This window comes from Daktulosphaira vitifoliae, unplaced genomic scaffold (genome assembly GCF_025091365.1).
Source record: "Daktulosphaira vitifoliae isolate Bord-2020 unplaced genomic scaffold, ASM2509136v1 Scaffold_2, whole genome shotgun sequence".
In the NCBI taxonomy this organism is placed as follows: domain Eukaryota; kingdom Metazoa; phylum Arthropoda; class Insecta; order Hemiptera; family Phylloxeridae; genus Daktulosphaira; species Daktulosphaira vitifoliae.
In genome coordinates, this window is record NW_026099573.1 from 8,305,145 (window position 1) to 8,327,806 (window position 22,662).

Here is a 22,662-nt window from a genome sequence, read left to right on the forward strand (position 1 = left end):
AAAAACTAAGATATAAATTCAAATAACTTGGTTGATCTATGGATCCAACTTCAATCATAATTTCTATAAAATCTAAAACAAATATTTCTTTACTTCAATATTTTTTTAACTCTCAAAATAAAATATCTAAAAACATTTTTCCATATTTTTATAAATTTTTTGACTATTATAAAATAGTTTATACATCATTGACGATTATAATGACAGTTTTAGTCACAACAGTGAAGTAAAACATCAAAATGTATTAATAATAAATAAATAAATAATGACTTATCAAATTTGTATACCTTAGTCTTATATTTTATATACTATATACATTAGAAACATAAATTATTTAGACCTGCGCTAATTAGATGTCAAAATTTGTGAAGATTATGGGTGGTATTTTCATGGTAATGCATATAACTTTACAAAATTATGACTTGATGAATATGTTGTCGTGAGTCAACTATAATAGTATTTCTTAATTTTAAATGTATTCACTAAAGTTATAAATTTCAGGTAGTAATGTTATAATGAATAAGATATAAGTTTTCTGAATAATTTCATATCTAAATAAATTACTTAGTGTAACTCATAAGAATTTATTTTTACTGATATCTGTTGGTTTTTTCCAAGACAATATTAAGCCACATATATCCAAAGAAATAGGTGATTAGCTTGTTACTACTAGTTCATCGCTTGGGAGGATGGCGACTATAAGCGTGTCCAGGACACCACCTTTCCAAAATATATACCAGTCAGTATATATTTTCTCTTCACTTCTTAAAGCATCTCTATGATGCTGATGGAAAGCCTAGTATCATAAAAGCCAAATTTTGTCATATTTTACAGAATAGATGATGTAATATTTAATATGAGGTTATACCTAACTTCTCCTATGTGAGACTTACAATTGTTACAATTAATTAGGCGAGAAGGATGACAGAAATATATAATAATAGCGACATTTTTAAAGAATCTGCCGGAAGTTATAGCGTTTATATAATTCTTGTTCAAAAAATTAGACCAAAATTAGGTAGATTTATCAAAATAAAAATATCAGATTTTATCTATTTACTCTTATTGTACTATAACAGATTTTGTATCTAAATTACTAAAGAAAAAAATATATCATTAAATCTAACCTACCCTGAGTTTTTAAATATAAACAATTATCTTTAGTGGAGTTTATTTTACATTTAATTTTATAACCATTAAACTACCTATTAGTCATAAGAGAAAATGTTTTAAACAAAAATATGTAATTATGATTTTTTTTCATTAATTTAACCCTTTTTAAAAAATAAAACAAATGTCAAATTTAAAATTTAATGATAAATAATATTAACTATACAATTGAAAACATACATTTTTTTAATTATGTTTTTTCGCTTATCAATTATGTAGTTACACAATTTAACAATTCTATTTTGATTAAATAATAGTATTGTATTGTTAATGACGTAATGAAATCGGATCAGAGATCAAATGGATATAATCAATCTTCAAAATAATTGCTATTTATAACATTTTTAAAATTATCTAAATTGAAATATTTTTCTTTGATGACACAATAACATTTCTCAAAAATTATTGTTGTATGATTATTATAGATAAATTTATTTAGTTTTTATAATCTACTAAAAAAATGTAGACGCCGAAGTATTGAAATTTTCCGAACGATGTGAAAAGTTTTCTTTAAAAGTGTATAGAATACATTTTAGTATACATTATTTAATTTGTCATTTAGATAATTCAATTGAGAAGTGATGATAAGTATCACAATAAAAATCCCGAATAAGCATTAAAAATATACTTGCTAAAAAATACTAAAACTCGAAATTAGATCATTTATTTAAAAAAAAAAATGTATATATATTTTTTATATAATATAATATTATATATATATACAATAGTTACACGTGTACATAAGACATTTTTTCTTCTATAAATAAAAAATGAATTTTTTATCAAGTTTCTGAAGCATAGAGATCATGGACCCTTCATTGACTATAATTTCTAAAATGATACGTTGCACAAAAAGAGGACTTATTATGGATAAATAAGAGAATTTCCTGACTATGTCACCCAATAAAAAATTCTGACTACATAACTATTTAGACTCAAATTTATTTTAATATAATTTTAAACGGTGACTGTTTAACTACAAATCACGCAGTATCTTTAAAAATACAATTTTTTTTTTTCAGAAGTTAACAGTATCCTACATTCTATAATACTCAAAAAATTAATGATCGAATTCTCTTCTTACAACTCAAAATTTTATCAAATGTATATAAAAATAAGTATTTTAAATAATATTAGCAATTCATTTTACTATGGCTAGATAAATAGTACTGTTTATAAATGCCTAGAAGTAAAAGAAACTCGCGCTTCACATCCAATGTTTTGGTAAAGTGCTAATAACTTAAAAAATACTGGTCCAAAAGTTATTATCGACCATTCATTTTTCAATTAAATAATTTTCTTACATTTAAGCTAATTAAAAATAAATTTTTCATTTAAAAAACTAAAGTTGATACAATTTTTAGGGGTGTGTTTTACTAAGTAAGTAAAATTTTTAAACAAATAATTCCTTTAGTCGAAACACAGCATTTAAATTATCAAGAAATTTAGTCACCATTTTAATGTTACAAATATTTATTTTTTCCTTTTCTGACAGTTTTAATTTAAAGTTTTAAATTTTATCATATTCGCTCAAGGAGAATAATATCAGAGATATATTAACCCCTCTCAGAGTTTAAATAGTCAAATATATATAGAAAATCTGAAATATTTTGTAATATACAATGATTTTTTAAATGTAGTAAAAAGTTTGAAGAACGTATTATGGATTGGATTTAAGGTTTATGGTGATAAAATTACTCAAAATAAGAAAATTAATAGATCTCTAGTACAAAAACAAATAAGATCTATGCAATTTTTTAATCTAATAAACGAGGACATATAAAAGCCACTCAGTGAATCTATTTAATCGCCGAATTGATTATATTTATGACTTTGTCTTTTTCTTCTTTCTGACTAAATTAGAAGGAAGCACTCCAATTTGTGCCTATGCCAGACATATAATGTTTAGTAATGATGATAATGATAATGCTCACATTTATCAAAATATTTTTTATATAACACTATAATTAATTGGCTATTTATTTTAAGTAAAAAATATTTTTGTCTCTCAGTGAAAATTTTTTGAAAATGTACTGAATAAGACGTACATTTAATGTAAAGTTTGAATTATATTAACACCCTTTATTTATGCGGTTATTTATTTATTTTGGTGGTAGAAAATCATTAGTATACTGTAGGAATCAAGAAAATGAAATATTTTAATAAGAGCACTATGGTTATAACTTAATTTATAAATTTAATCTTGGCAATATAATCCTATTTCTCGGTATCACATCACACAAGTCTAAGAAAGGAAATATTTAAAAATATAAAGATTTAACAACAATTAAAATGTCTTGTACAGTTTAGTAAAAGTTAGTTAAATTTTTATCCATGCATAATTTATGTCAATTATAATTTCTATCTTATATAAGATTATGTACTTATGATTCATAAGTATATAGTAAAAAATAATAGCTTGAACTTCAAACACACTAATATAATAACATAATATACATACTATTTCAAATTTAAATATATTATAGTTAAAAATTAGGTCATTCAGTGGTCAAAGTGTAGGGGATATAGAAGGATAGCATTCAACTAATTATTTTAAACCACTTCAACCAGTAAAAATATTTAAAAAAAATAAAAATTTATGTATACAAACATTTAGAACATATTATTATGCAAATTGTAACCCAAAAGAAATGTACTCAATTAGATTCTGCAATACATAACAGATTAAAATATAATAAAATATAAAATAATTTCTAAAAAAATAATTCTATAAAATAAATCAATTATCATGGGATAACAAAGAAAAAACTCATACATTAACAAATAAAATTTTTCCAATTATTTAAAATGTGAAGCTAATTTAGGAAATTTATTGAGTGAGAAGTTGTTGAAGAAATTAAGTTGAATACATTATATATTTAAAATTGAAAATATAATTAAGTATGCATTAACTTTAAAAAAGGATATTCACAATAATATATTAAAACATATTATAAAAATTAATTCTGAATTAAATTTAAATTAGTGATCAAATTAAACTAGAATAGGGTTATTGAACTTTTCTTTCCAATTTTTTTTTATTTATAAGCAATAAGCTCACTATTAAATATTGTTAAATATTTATAATTATTCAATATCTTTATTTAAAAAATATATATCCAGTTCAAAATCCGCAATTTTTTTGTGGCTATTTGAGTAACATATTTTTTAGATTGAAATTAATATTTTTAGTACAGTTTTGATTTTAAACAATTAAACTATACCAAAAAATAATTAAATTAAAGAATGTTTTATTGTTTTACATAGGATAGTTAATTTTTTGGATTGTAAAAAAATAACTAATTGTAATTCGTATACCAATTTTTCAAACTTTCTTGGTTTATTAGTTTACAAGACAACGTATAGTAAGCGACTTCGTTGATTATATCAAAAATGACAAAAATTATTTTTAAAATTAGCACACCAATTAGTAATTCACAATTCAAACAGAACAAATTATTTAAAAGTACCTACTGAGTATTGAACAACACTACTGGCTGATACTTTCCACTATCACGTAGAAGAAAAATAATTATAAAAAACTTAATTTAAATTGAGTCTTCAGTTAAAAAGAGAATGATGTAACATGTTAAGTAACACATATGGGGCGGAAAATTAAACGGTAATAAATTGCCGATTCTTTGCTTTTTAACAATAATATAGGTTAAAGTAAGTAATCTACTTTAAATAGCGGTAAAACTGACAAAACCTATCATGTTTCAGTTACAGACAATGATTTTCTTCATTTCTTTAACGACTCGTTACAAAACCGGTCATTTACAGAATGGGTAAATACGACCAGTTACGCGATAACGAGCTGAAATATAAAAATAAAACCAAACCTTGTTAAGCACCTAGAATAAAGCATTGACAAATGATGATTATGATCAGATTAAAATTTATGTATGATATGGATCAGATGACAGAGACTATATTCATCACGTATAACATAAATCGTGATTTTCATTGTTTATGGAGCAGATTAAAGCGCAGCTACCGCTATCTATAGGACTTATTTGGTACTTATTTATCCTGTGTTAGTATTATAATAAAATATAATTCCAAATGGATAAAACTAAGTTATTTCTAAACAAGGAAAGAGTATTAAAATTTAAGTTTAATTTACTATTTAAATTTTTTTTATGGTTACTTATTAAAATTTGTCTATCAAATATCTTATCTTAAGATAAATGATTCGATAATTATAGAAAGACTTTTAAGAATCTTATATGCGTTTCGAATTTTTAACTGACATAGTAATCAAAAATATCCAATATTTGTTTGTAACAAATATTAATTATTTTTTCAACTTTCAATGACGATATCTTCTCAAATACTAAAAACTCCACCAACACGTACATTACTATGTAATACATATTTTTCAAATTTAAAGTAATATTTTTAAAGTAATGACGGTTTTTTGTTATGAAAGTCTAAAGTTCAAAGTTTGATCAAATAATAGGTCAAAAACCTTTATATATATATATATATTTAAAGTTGCTATAATTAAAAAATAAAGTATAGGAGGGATTAAATAAATTAAAATTTAAAATGTACATATTTGAACATATTAAAAAAATTAACATATTTGCCAAGAATTACGTGGATTTTAAAATAAAAGGTATAGAAGTTAAACTAATGTTACGTTTTTCTTTTTTTAGTTATATATTCAACAAGTTTTAATTTGAAACGATGTAGAATGTTGCACTGAGAAAAAATATTCCTAGAATTAGTGAAATATACAGCTAAAATGTAACTAGAAAATGTAATCTTCATTGCTACTTAATGAAATCCTGAATTGAGAAAAAAGTAGACAAATGCTATTTCACGTAAAAATTACTATTTAAATGACCAAAGTTATTTATATCAAAAACATTTTACAAATGACAAAATCATTCATTAGTGAAAATTTTGTGAAAAATCTGCTTTCTTGTTAAAGTAAGTAATTAAAACTAATTATTATATGTAGTACATCAAAAATTTATCATTTATTTTTTTTCAGGTACTTTATAAGATCCTTAAACTGAAAGATAACACAATTCCCTCAATTTTTTTAATCTTATCACTCATAAGTTACAAAAATTATAAGTTCTTCAACTAAACATTTAATTTGTTCCATCTATATTTTTTCCATTTCAATTTGTTTTTTAAAATATTATTAATCTATAATTAAACATTAATTAAATCATAACAAAAAATTAAAAAAATGTTTTTAACTTTTCTAATTTAATTTGATAATATTAAAAAAGAGCCTTATTTGTCAAGTTTAATCGTTTTCATAAACCTTTAAATTTGAGTTTGATGGAAATTTTTCAGAAATAAACTTTCTACTGGAATTATTTTCTAGTTAATTTCATAATTATGAAATTATTGTTAATAATTAATATTATTTTTACACAATAAAAACTGAGAAAAGCTTAATTATAAAAAAAATATATACATAAAGCCTGAAAATTCGAAATTATATCTTAATAATTTTTTTTAGTATGATTTTTTATCGGTTTGCGAATATAATATAAAAAAATAGCATTACTATTTTAAAAATATAAAATAGTATTTTATTTTATCACAAATTGTTACACAAAATATTTTTTATTAATTATACAATAATAAAAGATTGATAATACTTTAAAAATAACAGCATAAAATGAACAAATAGATTTAGTGACGGTACTGTCACTGTCTGGTGCTGTTATTTTTAAAGTGTCATCAGTCTTTCATTAATGTATAATTTATATAAAATATTTTGCGTAACAATTTATGATTATTATTGCAATTGTGAACAAATAAAATCCAGAAGCTTTTTAATTTTAGTTTAATTTAATATTATTAACATATTGACTGCTACAAGTAAAAAGGGCGTAAACACCTTTTTTGTCAAAAGCGAATTTTTGTTATAATGTTGAAAACCGAAAAATAGAATCGATAGTTCTTGTAATTGCATCAATATTGTAAATACCAGTAATTAATAGCACGATTAAGATAAAAATTTCTATTATTTTGTAATTGTATACTCTTTAATAATTTTTTGATAGCATAGACTGTTAGGTGGATTTATTTACCTTGGCATTGGATTCGCAAAATTGATAAGATCTTATCTGTGTATCCACGTAAGCTAATAAAAGTAATCATTTGTGACAATTGATAATATATTTTTCAAAAATGATTACAGAAAACGGGAATGAATTAATGCATTTTAAAATTAATTTATTGTGGTGGTTTAAGTTGCAAGTATCTTAAAAACTATTTAGTAATAAAATAAGATAATATTTTACACGAGTCCTATACAAATTATTTAATATATTTGTTTCCTTTTTGTAATTTAATTAAGTAAATATGTGGTCTGATACTATTCTCATTGTATTTATTTCTATTTGCACAGCTCTTTTGGGAGAAGGTAAATTTTCATAATTTAAAAATTAAGTAATCTATTGACAATAGTTTTGCCTTAATTTTCAAAACTATTCAAGAATCAGAGTTATTTACAAAAATTGAACTTTGATGATAGGGATTCAAATGTTTGTTTCTTTAAAATGGTATTAGTATTTTTACTACTTTTTTTTATTAAGTCATTTATTTTCATCTGGTAAATTTAAAATATCTGTTTACATTTTTCTTGTATATAATTTGTTTATTAACCAATAATATTCTCATAAAATCAATAATAAAATTCTCTTTATTTGAAAAAGTTATATTATACATGAAATTACAAAATATTTAATATTTTAATTAAACTATGATTTGAATCAAATTTGATAGTATTAATTATATTGAAGTGCGATAACAGACTTTTTATTAAATGTTTAACATTTATTCATTTTAGGCACTATGCAAAAATATATGAAAAAATTTACTGAGATTGTTACTGTATATTTAAAATGATTTTATTTATGCTCATTTAAAATTTATAAAAAAAAAAAACAAACGTAAAACTTGATTTTTCGAAATCATGTTGGTGAGAAATGATCATGTAGAGTATTTTCTTGCAAACAAAGTTCAAACATATGTATAGAAGTGGTTAGATCGGGAAACATGGGTTAAAATAGGATAGTTATTATTAAAATAATAGAGTAATTTCATACAATTTTTTAAATCACAATAAAATGGACATGCTTCACAGGGCATTAAGGGATAGATAAATTTTTCCCACATGCTTATTTTATAGTTAGTAGCATTTTAATACTTACAGTGGGTATTATAAATGTATACCAATTTAGGTTGTATCAACTTGCAATTCATTCCCACTCTAAAAATGTTTGTAACTCAATAAGTACTTGTTAAAAGTATAGTAATATTTCTTTTTTTATACCCCATATACAATTATAAATTCTCATTTTTTTCTCCTACAGAGATTATCTATTGCAAAAGATCCTGTTATTTACTTCCCTTTTTATTTTTTTTAAATTACAACATTGAAATCACAGTTGGTAAAGCATTATAAAGTCTTTGTTTTATAAAACACAATATCAAGCTTTTAAAGTCTAGTTTGCCACATTCTATTTATTTTCCTTTTTTTCTCTCTTCATTTCAATATGGTATTATCATTTGATACCTGTAATTCACTAAAGATTAGCTATGCCTAGAGCATAGTCAAAGTAGATTTATACCTAGTTTAACTTAAAACACCAAACCAAGAATATTTGTTCCTGCAACACACTTAAAATATCTCATCAATTCTCTCCCCCCATTCTGATAACGATGCTTATCTCATTGATCTATTGAATGGCTCTATTGAGGCATCTGATCTTCTATCCTATATTTTTTTTGAGAACATTCTTATAATGTTCACAATCAATGATTTTTTTATATTCTTGGCCATACTACTTTCTATGATTATAATCATCCTTAGCATCATCTGTTCCATATGCTAGTAAAGGGAGTTTCTGAAACAGCCTACTTTATACATTGACAAATTTTCTTGTTATCTTTATTTTTCTTACACATTTTTATTTATATACTTTTTTCTTTCATTAGTTTTGAATGTCTGTGTGCCATATTATCATTATGTACTTATATTTAAGCATTCATAGTTAATCATTTATTTATATATCTGATTGTTTATATCATACTTGTTTTATTAATATTTATTCATTAAAAAAAGCCATTTATCATCAATTACTTCAAATAAATAAATATAGAGGCAAATGATACATTTAACTCTTTTCTTTTTAAATTTGAAGTTTTAATTACATAAAATAATTATTTAACAATAATAAGTGTTTTTTGGTAGCAAATATCTTTAATTTCTATTTTTTGTTTTATTCCAAAAAAAGTTGAGTATCCTATATAGAGTTGAATATTATATGTACCAAAATGCCACAGATTCTGCAAATGTATGTTATCAATTCTAAGTTTAGTATTTAAGTTTAGAAATAAAAAATAACTGCATTTAACAGTTTTCTAATTACCCTCTGTGTATTTTTAGGATTGACATGGTTATTAGTATATAGAACAGAGAAGTATCAAAAGCTTAAAGTAGAAATTGAAAAATCTAGTAAAAAGCGTATGTAAAATTTACACTGAATTCTTTTCTGGTTAAAATTAAAATGTACTAAATCTACTTTTATTTCAATAGTTGAAAAACGTAAAGAAGCTCATGGAGATTCAGTTGACAAACAACAAAAGAAAAAAATAGAACGAGTTGAAGAAAAACTTAAAATTAATAATCGTGACTTATCTATGGTGAAAATGAAATCCATGTTTGCCATAGGATTTGCTTTCACTGCTCTATTAAGTATGTTTAACAGCATGTAAGTACACCAAATACTTATTGAAGTAATTAAATTTATCAAAGATTGCTTTATCTACGAAATTAATATATAATTTATTAATTTAAAATTCTTTTGTCATAACGTTACATGATTTAATTTATCATAAATTTCATAGATTTGATGGTCGTGTTGTTGCTCAATTACCTTTTACCCCTATACCATGGGTTCAAGGATTATCTCATAGAAATTTACCTGGTGATAATTTTACAGAATGTTCATTTATATTTTTATATATTTTATGTACAATGTCAATACGACAGGTAAATAAAAAATGTTTTATAACTGTGACATAAATAATTTTTGTTTATTATTATCATTTTATTTTAATAGAATATTCAAAAAATTTTGGGATTTGCACCTTCCAGAATGGCTAACAAACAGAGTGGAGGTATTTTTGGTCCGCAGCCACAACAATTTAAATAACAAATTTATTTGGAAAACCTTAGAAATGTATTATATTTCATAAATTCCTCAAAATGTATATAATTTTTTGAATTGTACATAGTTAATAAACTATGTAAATTGTAACTCAAATCAAGTTTTAGAATAAAAAGTAAAATATATTCTAAACATTTATATAATTATTATTTTAGTTGCATTCAATTTTAATTTCTTATAATAAGTGTATAAACTGATTATAAAATTAGTTTACAACTGTAAAATTTATAATTTTAATTAATGAATTAAATTATTACATGCTTGTCATATTTTTATTTCTATTATTTTGTGTGTGAACTAACCATATATTATTTAAATGTTATTTTTGGTCTAAAAATGACTGCACTTAAGACACTTTGCTTATTATTTTTGAAATTCCTCGATATAAAATTTAAATTATAGTCAGGTATAGAAGTTTGTATAAAATTGTCTAAGAAAATATTGAAAATTTATTTGAGTTACAATTTTTGGCAATCTTTATGTAATATGAATCAAATATTATTTTAAAATAAAAAGCATTTATATTTTTGTGATAAAAATGTATTACATTTTATTATAATAATTCACAACGCAAAAGTAAAAACTCACATTATGCTAGATATAAGCATAAAACTAATATTAAAGTTATAATATCTGTAAACTTATTTGGGTACTCTTTGGAAATTTCATAAAAAGAATGTAATAAATAAACTATAACAAATAAATACACTAAATTAAACAATAAAAATTAGAAAGCATCCTTGAAATGAGAAAAAACAATACATTTTTTAGTAAAATGGATAACATTAGTTTATAAATAAAATACAGAAAGTCCAAATAAAATTTTATAAATAGTAAAATATGAAGTCATATAAAGTTATTGTTTTTATGTTCGTTTATATTTTTATATTAGACTTTTTTTGAATTTAAACCTATAGTATTTATTTATAGACTAGGCAAAAATTAAAATTATTTACTTGTATTTAAAACTTATGTATTACCAAAAACCTTTTGACTGCCCACCTGGTGGATTTCTTACACGTATACTTGACTTTTTAACATCATTAGAATCAGCTGAAAAATATTAAAAGATATAAAAATTATAAAAAAAATTGAAAAATATCATACAGCTTATTGAAAACGAAGAACTTTGAAGGTCTCGCTGCCCTTCCATACGCATTGCTCTACCAGTATGTATCATTGGTGATTTTGAACAATTAGAAATTTCACTTGTTACACTAGAAGCTGGAGATATTTTCAAAGCAGTTGGCTTTAAATTATCTTGTGGATAATCTTGTTGATCATTAGACTCTTCGTTGACATTTTCATTTCCATAAACAAAATCTGCATGTGGGGGTGTAGGGATAAATTTTCCATGTCCTTGAACAACCTTTAGATTACCTTCATCTAAACAAACTCGACCACCAACTAATACATATTCTGGTACACCATGAACTTCCATGCCCTATAATTTTAATTTTAAACAAGTAATGGTAAATTTGTTTTAAATAAAAAAAAATAATATACCTCAAAAATGTTGTAATCAACTGCTTGATGATGAGTTTTTGATGATATTGTACGTTTAGCATTTGGATTCCACACAACTATATCAGCATCAGAACCTACTGCTATACAACCCTGAAAAATTATTTCACTTATAAAATAACTCTATAGATTAACCATATATCAAAGAAGTCAAACAACTTGCACACAATTTACAAATACAAGATTTTTAATACACAAATATTTTCAAAACAAAATTTAAGCATCTCATAAATTTCATATTTTAAAAAATAAAGTTTTGCAACCTTTAAATTTAATTAAACTGAGCTTTTTTTAAATACTAAATAAAAGAGAAACATTGTTGCATTAATGAATTCACTCAATCTACTTTAGTTTTAAGAGTAAAAGGAGAATAAAAATCAACATTTTTAAGTTATATTTTATTTTAAATTACTTTAAAACTATCAGCTTTAAAAATATTAATATATTAAGAGTTTTAGGCCCATATTAACCAGAAAGAAGTTAAGAAGATTGAATTAATTTATCATGCCATGATGCATAAAAAACTAAAAATGTAAAAAAAGTATATTTACTATTCTGTTTAAATATACAATCAAAATATTTTTACAAACCTTTCTTGGAAAAATGTTAAAAATCTTTGCAGTATTTGTACTTGTTATTTCCACAAATTTACAAGGACTCAATAGCCCAGATACTACCCCTTTTTCCCAAATAACTGACATACGATCTTCTACACCATTTACACCATTTGGTATTTTAGTGAAATCACCTTTACCAATAGCTTTTTGTTCTGAGCTAAATGTAGCATTATCACTTCCAGTTGTTTGTAAATTTCCACTACATAAATAAAGAAAAAATTATTATGTTTTATTTTTTAATAACCCATAAAAATAATAATTAATAATAAAATTAAGTATAATTTGATTTACTATACACCAACGTACTTGGCTAACATTTCTAACAGATATGTTGGGGTGTAAGGATCATTCCTTAAAGGGGGACTTAAGATATGAGCTGCAGCATCATTCCAACAAGTTAATTTATTTTTATCCCAATATGTTCCTACAGCAGCTGCTAATGTTTCACCAAAAATATTAGATTTTCCACAGCGATTTATTTGTTCATTGCGATGTTTTTTCAAAGCGTCAGCAGCTGGTTTACTCATTATATGAACAATATAAAGAGGTGATCCTACCTAAAAAATTTAATTACAATATACATAACGTACACAGTTACAGTGTTTATTTTTAAGCATAGAAACAACAAAATTATTTTTTTTTATCTGCTCTCAATAAAACAAATTAGAAAAATATTAACTCTCAAAACACAATTTAGGTTGATTAGCTTAGATAGTTTTAGTAATTAGTGAGGACAACACAATACCTATGCAACTCAGACCTGATGGTCATTGTGCAAACTTCATACCGAATTGTCTTGATTTGGTTTACACATCTAAGTGTTATCATAGAACTGTTATTACATTATACCTATCATTATATAAAAGATAGAACTTCAAGTCACCCTCTGTGAATGTTCAAAGAGTCCTGTCTTTAATTAGCTTAGATATATCAATGGTGTTCAAAATAAAAAAATTTTAGTTTTAGTTCCATAAAAAATGATTTGAAGAGGTTTCTAATAAGTATTTGTTGTTTATTAAACATTTCTTTTTACAAATCATAAAAAAACATTTTGAGAACTTAATAATAAAATCAATTCCATTTTTATAAAGTTTTAGAATAAAAATTAATTTACATTTTTTTTAATGTTAGTTTACAGTGATATTAGATATATTTCAAAATTAAATAATTATATTTTAAATGTTATTAACTGTTTTTCATTTGTTTTTAAATTTTAGGTTTACTTTTCTCACAGCCACATATTTGTCTTAGTATAGCTTAACATATACTACATTTTCATCACAAAACAATCTTTAAAAATATAGAATTATTAAAACATTAATATGATAATGATTCATGTAATAATTTAATAAAAAAACAGAGAATTCTAATAGCAGAAAATCAATTTTTTCAGTTCCAACCCATTAAGTTTATAAAATTTACCTGATTAGCTATTGTACATGCTCTGTTAAGAGCTTCTGTTTCAACATCTTCTGAACGTGATAATGCATGACCATCTGGTCCATTAATACCAGACTTCAACAACCGTATTGAATTCTAGAAATTAGTTTAATATATATAGTAAAGCTCTTGATTTTTGTACTTGTATCTGTACAAGAACATACCTGAAAATTCGGACAATACCCAAAACATACATGAGATAATTGGGTAGTCGATACTACCAGAAACCTAATAAATTATTGTGTTTTGCGAATTTATTGGATATCTATTAATTTTGAATAAAATTTTTACAAAGAGATATTGTATATTGTCAACAGCATTGTAGTTGTTTTTTCAGAAGAGTTTTATTTTATAATTTGAAATTAATCAAATGTATGAAAGAAACGCAGTCAATACTGTTTTCCGGTATCTTTAAATACATAATACATAAACATATAACATCTCTGACTTGCTCTAGTTTCCCCAACAGACACAATATTTTAAGCTGTTTCAATTAATTTATTTTTACTATTAATTTATATATTGCTAAAATATCTGGCAAAAAAAGTTTGGATTTAAAAATTTTTCAAAGTAATTGGTGATAAAAAAAGATTTAATTTGTCTAGTTGGTAATTGTTTAATATTATATAATTTATCTGTAATTAATAAAAATTTAAAAATTTCCAAAAAAAATATTGACTTAAATCAATAAGATGTAAAACATATGTAATGAAAATATATTGTATATATTTATGTTTTGAATAAATCGGCTGACCACTATCAATATACTCATTAAAATATTTTAGACATGTATTTTTAAACAGTTTTTTCAAGTTAATCAAAGTTAAGTAATAAGACTTTTAAATATGGATTAAATATAATAAAATATCAGATGAATTTTTTTTTTAATATTTTTAATTCATAAAATAATATTTAACTAAAAAATAATTAAATTGTAACTGACCAAATTGCTTTCAAAAAAGCTTTGATAAAAAATTGTAGATTTCTCTGAATTATAATTAGTAACAGAACATATTAGATACCTGAAGCAATATTTTGCAAATTGTTCATTTTTAAGTCTAAATAAATATCAAATAATGAATACCTCATGTACAATGTCTCCATTTTCCGCATGAACCATTGGTAGTGCACCAAGTTCTTTACACGCTTCAAATGTATTGTAAAGTTCACTATCATTCAACATAAAAACACCTTTGTAGGCCATAAACACTTTGAATGAATTCACACCATGTTTATTACAAAGTTCCTCCATTTCTTGTTTTGTCTTTAAATTATTTATATGCCATAAGTAAAGTTATAACATAAAACTATCATTTAATTAAAGCAAATTTATAGAATTTGTTGGGTTAAAAATAATTTTTAAGTAATAATAATTATATTTAATAGTTCTATATTAAAGAAATCAGATGGAAAACAAGTCCTTTACATTTTTTTAGTATTAGAAGTACAATTCAATAATAAAAAAAACTATTTGATTTATAAAAAAGAACAATTATTTTATAAAGTAAACCCTTACAATACTATTTATGTATTATACTGTGAATAATATTTAATAGTATTGTAACAAACTTTCAATCATGGACTATTCACATAGCAAGGATAAATATATATGGTTAGAAACCCCCTATTTACAAGCTACTATGAACTGTAAGTATGATTTTAACTAATGTAATAATAATAACAAACTATTCAATAATCAAAATAAAATGTTCAAATTTATTAATTTCTTAACTAAAATCCTAATAGAATTTCCAGTTTGTCAAACTAAAAAAATAATCTTAAGTTTTGGAGTCAAATTATTTGGGTTCAGATTAGATGTGACATAAAGTAACACTTTCCTATCAATACTTAAAATATGAATTATTAACCATAATATATAAAATAATAAAATATTTAAACAAATTATGTAACACTGTGGAAAAAAATAAGCAAATAATATTTTAATTTAGGAAAATTAAAGTATAAATAGCTCTTACTTGTTTTGACCATGATGTCACAGCAACATGTAATCCATAATCACAACAAACTTTATTAGTAGCACGTGATCTCCATTTTTGATAAGTATCAATTAAGGATTCATCTTTATTAGGCAGCACAAAATCAACTAAAATCAATAAATTGTTTTCATTTTTACCAAAGTTTTCCATCTAAATTTTATATATATATAAAAAAAATAGCATACTAATCATTGTTGTTCCCCCTGCTATAGCAGCTTTAGTGCCTTGATAAAAATCATCAACTGATATCGCTCCCATAAATTCAAGTTCAAAATGTGTATGAGGATCAATACCACCTGAAATTAAAAATTTTATTACTTAACATTCATCAAAAATAGGTAATTTGAATTACATTTGTGTTCTTACAATATTAAAGAAAAAAAAACATTTTATTTACTTAGACATATTAAAAATAAATTTCCAAGTGGAATTTTAAATTTTTACTAATTTTTAGCTACCTTGAATACAATATACAAAAAAAATGAATTTATTGTATAGGGGTTAAGCTCTTACCTCTTGAGTTATCCTGTTTATAATGATTTTATACTATAAAAACCATACTAAATATATATTGACCCATTATATTATGACATATTAAAATTATTGGTAATAATGAAAATATATATAGAGAAAGTGAGAGGTTTTTGATATTTTGCAAATCAATTTTAAACAAAAAAATTTTTTTTGACACTTTTTTATTAATAGCATGTTTTTAATTCAAGGGCCTTCAAATTTTGATAGCTTAAGCATAAACTTAAATGTTTTCATTACATATAAAAGCACAACTAAGAAATAATTAAATGATAAGTTATCTAAATAGCGACGTCCATGTTTTTATAGAACTAATTTTTTTTTTTTGTTAACTTTATGGAAGCTTAAGTTTAAAATGTTCCCTTAAGTTTTATATTTTCCTTGTTTTTATAGATAAGTGAATATTTAATATTAAAATAAATCTTGATACATAGTTATATGCTAAAATATAACACAATTAATTAAGTGATAACCTAGCAACCTTAAAAATCATAACATACTTTTTACTAGTATTTTATAATTTACTAAAAATTTTATTTCCTAAATATTTATTATTTTTAATTAGTATGTCATATTATAAATGTTTTTCTTAGGCTTATTTTTTATTAATTATAAAACTCAATTTGCATTTTATCATTTTATAGCATTTATTGTATACCATAACTCATCTGAATATTTTTAAGTAACCCATATGGCAATACCGTACTTAGTTAGAGTTCTTCTGGCATGTTTCAATCATCATGGTGTTGATAGCAATATATAATACACACAGTTATATCAATGCTGTAATAAAATAATTTTTTTGTCATTTTCATAAAAAAAAAAAATCATATTGAAGCTAAAAGCATGTATTGAATAATTTGTTAAATTTATAAGATTTGCACAGCAAAGCTTGTTATTTAAAATAAATAATTTAAGCTATCATTATATATATACTTTAAAATGCAAAATCAAAAAGTTAACTTAATATAAAAAATAAAAATTTCTTTAATTTAAATAAAATAAAAAATGAAATATTTTATTGAAAGTACAATATTAAACAAAAGGATATTTTAACAATAAGAATTTTTTTAAATAATAGTATGATTTACTTTAATTTTTTTATTTTATTTTTCCAAACTTGATAGTATTTGGGTATCAGTTTAAAAAATAAAAAATCCAGAACAGCTGGACATGGTATAGTTGAGACAAGTATATATTTATAACCGATAGTAATTAATATCACTAACATAAAACACTTCAATTCATATCTGTTTAATTTCTTATTAGATTTGGTAAAATACACCAGAAAATAAGGTGCAGTGGTTTCTCATTGTCCTTTTTCTAGTAATAACAGTTCACTTTAAGTTATCTGGTATCTAATACCCGAAAAGAATAGGAATTAAAAATAAACAAAGCTGTACTACCACAATTCATGTGTGAATTTAAAAATAATTAATTTTTCTACAGAATTTTTCTATAAATCTTAAATAAAAATTATTTAATTATTTTTAAAGACATAGACACTTTTGTTATATTTTTTTTAGTTAATTATTAACTATTTGGCAATTAATTTATATCAATTTTTTTTTAAACAATACCAAGACAAAATGATCTTTAAAAATGGTTTTGAATTATATAAGAATTATAATTATATAAGATTTATATAAAAAGTATGTAAGCAATAGTTGGATCTAACATCCAAAATTTCATAGTAAAACAATCATTAGAACAATTTTTTTTTTTGATATTGTAGTAAACTTCAAAAACTTAAATTTCACATAGATTAAAAGTTGTCAGATATTTTTGAATATCTTTTTTAAGAACATTTAGGGTCTCTATTAAACCCATCCTATAATTAGGTTTTAATTGGATTTCTACATAAAAGCATATTAAAAGAAAGCTTATTGTCTCTAGTATTGTCAGTATAAATTTCATTAAAATTAATGTATTTAATGACTTTTTTTTACAATAATATAATTTAAAGTTATTTTTCTACATTTCTAAAATTAAGTTTTATTTCAATTTTTGATGCTGAAAGATTCAACTAGATTAAAATCAGGTTTTTTGAGATTAAAATTGGTTCAGGAGAACTGATTATTTTTACGGATAGACACAAAAAAAAAAAAAAAGACATCATAGTAAATAAATACCTCTCAGCTTTTCATTGAAGATAAAAACAAATTATCCAATGAAATATTCTTATTTGGATTCATTTTATACAAAAGCAACAAAAAAATTCATGCATTTAGATCAAAATGATTATAACAATTTTTAAATCATTAAGTTTTAGCACAAATTAATTGTCTATTTACTTAAAATATTTAGATATTTTCTCTTGAAGGTATTTTTTCATAAATTTTACCAAATCTCCATTTAATAAAAATAAGATTTTCATAAAATTAAAAAACATGAACATAATTGAACTACATTATTATTTGTGTTAGTTAATTATAATTTTTTTTATTTCCATAAATCACGTAATATATGATTAAATATAAAAAGCTAATATCAAACTATTTTAAAATGAATCAATACATTTTTAAATACAAATTTTTATTCTTAAAGTATATTCTTTACTATTTTTGGACAGTTGTCACAGTTCGAGTGCTGAAGTTTATAAAACAAAGTAAATAAATATTTATGAATTATGATTACATTATAATATGATAAATAATAATTATTTTCATCTCATAATAATTTGATGACTAATGTGTTAAAATATTAAAAAATACACTCTTTTTAACTAAGTAAAAACTATTATTAACATGAAACACAATAAAATAAGTCATTCAAAATAACTTCCGTTTTTTATTAAGGTGTGTTAGAATACACCTATGATACTTAATTTTATGTTTATACTGACAACTTTGTTAAAAAAATATTAATAGATAATATTTGTGTAAAAATGCACACATTAATTTTTTATCATTTTTTTTTATCAATTTTATGTTAACTTTGATTCCGTTTTTAACACTCATTTTGGGATTATTTTCAATGATTCTCATTTTTGTTGTTTTAAAATTTAGTAACTAAATTAATTTTGTTTTCCATACTTAATAATAAAAGTATTTTATATGTACTTCCAAAGTTTTTTTTGGTTAATTATTTAATAAATAGAATGATTGATTTGTTTAATAAGAGAATATACACAATTTTCCTTTAAAATTCATTTACATTACTTAAAAGATATTTAGTTAAATTTCTTTTTGAGAGATTTACTCTAAAATAATCTTCGATTTTCTTTTTACTACGATTTGAATTTTATACAGATTATTTGTAGCCATTGATTATACTTAATAATAGATGAATTAAGATATTCATTTTTCTTAAATTATGCAATTTGTTGCAATTACAAGACACAATTTGATTCTTTCATAAACAATTATAATCCATGTAAAATATTTATTGAAAAAAATATTTAAAAAAATCAAACCTAAAATATACAAATTTAACATAATTATACTTAATTCTATCCATTGGCAAAAAAAGCATAACCTCTTAGCTATATTATTTTTGTTACTTTATTTTTTTATTCATTGATAATAATAAAGTTATTATTAGCAAAATTATATAAAATAAGTAGTAGCATACATTTTTTTAAAATAAACTTATAATTATTTTACCTGGTAAAACAAGCATTGAACTAGCATCAATCACTCTTGTTCCTCCTGGTATAACAAGATTGCGCCCAATCATTCTAACAAATATTATTCAATAAATTAATCATTATAGTTATGTATATCAATATATTAGGATAGCATTTTTTAGATATAAATAGATAAAAAATATACAAAGTTTTATTTTCTTTTTATTATAATTTAACAATTTGTATAAATAATTCAAAATTGTTAGCAACAATAATTTATAACCTACTATTCTTAAGATGTCTATAATAATTTTTATTTATTCAAATATGCCCAAATTTTTATTTTAAAATACTGAATGATAATATGATATATTTCATTATTATTTTTTTTTAATGATAATAAATAATAAACTGATTGAATATTTCCAATTAGAAACATTACCCAATCAAAATTAGTTAAAATATTGCCATAAAAAATCTCTATATGATTTAGTTAAACCTTCTCACAATTTTTTTTTATAGAGGGAAATCAAAATCTGGTAAGAAACTCATTTTCTCAGAAACTATTCTCAGAACTAACTAAGTTTTAAATGTTTGTAATAAGAAAAAATAGCAGGTTCAAAAAACTCTACAATAATATGTAGTTAAATAATTTTTTTTTTTTCAGAAAAATTTGGTAAGATACTCTCAACATACATGTAATATTTAATGTGTATAAATTATTTATTATAAAGCTCTAGATATCTACCAATAACCATTATATTCAAAGCTTTGTTTACATAAAATAAAAATACTCACTTAACTATACCATCTTCAATAAATATATCATTATCAACCATTGTATCATGATTTACCAATTTTCCATTTTTTATCAAGACTCGATTTTGTGAGCTCTATAAATATTACATATTATCCACTATATTTTTAACTAATAATGATTCTTAAAAATAAAAAGTATTATTTTTAAATTTCAATTAAACAATTATTAATAGAAGTTTAAAAATAAATGGTGTTCATGTTTAATTTATATTTTATTTATTGTGATTTGCGATAACTACATTATTAAATAATAAATACACTTTCATCCTATTAGTAAATAACTTTGAATTTTTTTCTTTTTTAATGATAATTAAAATAAACTATGAAGGGTGTGACAGGAAGAAGGGAGTAGTCATGCTCCCATGCATTAGTAACTATACATAAAAATATTTTAGTGCTAATTTTTTTATTGAAATGAATATTGAATAAAGAAAAGTGAGAAAATATTTTAAGCTTTTTTTTACATGCCATGTATGTAAATTATTTTTAAATATATAGAAGCTTGTTCTTTATTTTAAATTGGCTATTTTTAAGTTAACTATTAAAAATTAATTTAATTAAATATTTTGTTAATTTATTCTTTAATTTTCAGAATAAAATATGTTTAGTTTTTTTATTGTGTAAGTTATAAGATTACATGTAGGTACTATTAACATGGATACAAATTTAACCCATAGAAGTATAAATATATTTAAAAAATATATGTCTATTTAATTAACTTAATTTTGGAATTTAGTCCTGTTTTAACAATAATATTTAATAAAAAAATTTTAATGAATTTTATTATTATATTAATCTACTAATAAATAATTTTACCTGTAAATGAATGGGAACCTTTTTCACAGGATTCGGTACTGGAATCTCCATATTTATTTCTGCAATATAAAATATTTAGTTTTATAAAAAAAAACTTTTACCAAATAGTTTCTAAATAGTCAAATGATTGATAGTGAAACATTAATAAAACATATTATATTTTTATAAATTATTATTTAACAAAATGATTATAATAGAAATCATGGCATCGATTTATTAATGAAATTATATTTACATAATGGTGTTGATATTTTATTAACAATCTAAAATTACAAAGAAACTAACTACTTAGCAGTTCATTCATCATTATATGACAAATAGAAAATGAAGGTGATATTTACAATAATGATTTANAGTTCATTCATCATTATATGACAAATAGAAAATGAAGGTGATATTTACAATAATGATTTAATAAATAGTTTATTATTGTTTCGAATGTGAATAAGGTTCAATCAATAGGGTTTTAGTTATTTAATTAATTTTATCTACAAAACAAGTACTAGAGAAACAAAATTTGAATAATAAAGAATTGTACTCACGAACACTTACCAATAATTTAAATTAGAATGTGTAGATATGTGCTGAAATCCGATTAATAATTTTTTTAATATAAATAATGCTTCAGTTCAAATGGTCATACTTGAGTAGTTCTAGCATTAAAAAAATAAAAAACTATTTGAGAGTTATTCTTCAAAAAAAATAATCAATTAAGTTTAAAATAATTTCTGCCAAGTACATGCAATGACCGGTCAAGATTTTATAAAATGTTAAGTTCATTAATGGTCAAACGAACGTCAGCGACACGCACGACAGAACGCGTACACTGCAACAGTAGCGGTATGTTTAGTACGCGTAAACCGCTACTTAGTTATCACTTTTACGATCGTAAAAAATTAGTGGGAGGATATTATGTATAGGGTTAAAATTCATGTTACTATCATTATTAATATCGTACCAACTCCACAATA

At 22.5% G+C, this 22,662-nt stretch overlaps 3 protein-coding genes across 6 annotated transcripts in view; 1 reads left to right on the top strand and 2 right to left on the bottom strand.

The window, feature by feature from the left end:
• Nucleotides 1-4,973, bottom strand: part of LOC126900113 (glycogen [starch] synthase) — a 15,862-nt gene extending 10,889 nt beyond the window's left edge. The window contains exon 1 of one of the 2 annotated variants that reach the window (XM_050675595.1): nucleotides 4,641-4,973. The gene's annotated coding sequence lies outside the window, so the exon portion shown is untranslated. The remainder of the gene's footprint in view (nucleotides 1-4,640) is intronic. The other variant, XM_050675593.1, reaches the window with a different exon arrangement.
• Nucleotides 4,974-7,342: 2,369 nt separating this feature from the next.
• LOC126897361 (calcium load-activated calcium channel) lies at nucleotides 7,343-10,648 on the top strand. Its single transcript, XM_050670895.1, has 5 exons — nucleotides 7,343-7,567; nucleotides 9,596-9,673; nucleotides 9,746-9,920; nucleotides 10,057-10,201; nucleotides 10,272-10,648. The coding sequence occupies exons 1-5, from the start codon at nucleotides 7,507-7,509 to the stop codon at nucleotides 10,362-10,364; spliced, it is 552 nt and encodes a 183-aa protein (XP_050526852.1). The 5' UTR covers nucleotides 7,343-7,506; the 3' UTR covers nucleotides 10,365-10,648.
• A 360-nt stretch (nucleotides 10,649-11,008) lies between these two features.
• On the bottom strand, nucleotides 11,009-22,648 carry LOC126897359 (dihydropyrimidinase). 3 transcript variants are annotated; one of them, XM_050670890.1, is made up of 13 exons: nucleotides 22,244-22,648; nucleotides 21,692-21,750; nucleotides 20,855-20,949; nucleotides 20,094-20,167; nucleotides 16,143-16,253; nucleotides 15,937-16,064; nucleotides 15,045-15,224; nucleotides 13,943-14,056; nucleotides 12,827-13,077; nucleotides 12,494-12,719; nucleotides 11,886-11,996; nucleotides 11,487-11,823; nucleotides 11,009-11,432 (listed from the first exon to the last, which is right to left on the bottom strand). In XM_050670890.1, exons 2-13 carry the CDS (start codon nucleotides 21,740-21,742, stop codon nucleotides 11,356-11,358), a joined length of 1,755 nt encoding a protein of 584 aa, XP_050526847.1. In that variant the 5' UTR covers nucleotides 21,743-21,750; nucleotides 22,244-22,648; the 3' UTR covers nucleotides 11,009-11,355. The 3 variants fall into 3 exon arrangements, with proteins under 3 accessions (XP_050526847.1, XP_050526849.1, XP_050526848.1); XM_050670892.1 differs by lacking the exons at nucleotides 20,855-20,949; nucleotides 21,692-21,750; nucleotides 22,244-22,648 and adding an exon at nucleotides 17,195-17,271 and having other exon boundaries at nucleotides 11,010-11,432; XM_050670891.1 differs by lacking the exons at nucleotides 20,094-20,167; nucleotides 20,855-20,949; nucleotides 21,692-21,750; nucleotides 22,244-22,648 and adding an exon at nucleotides 17,147-17,171 and having other exon boundaries at nucleotides 11,010-11,432.
• Nucleotides 22,649-22,662: the final 14 nt, after the last annotated feature.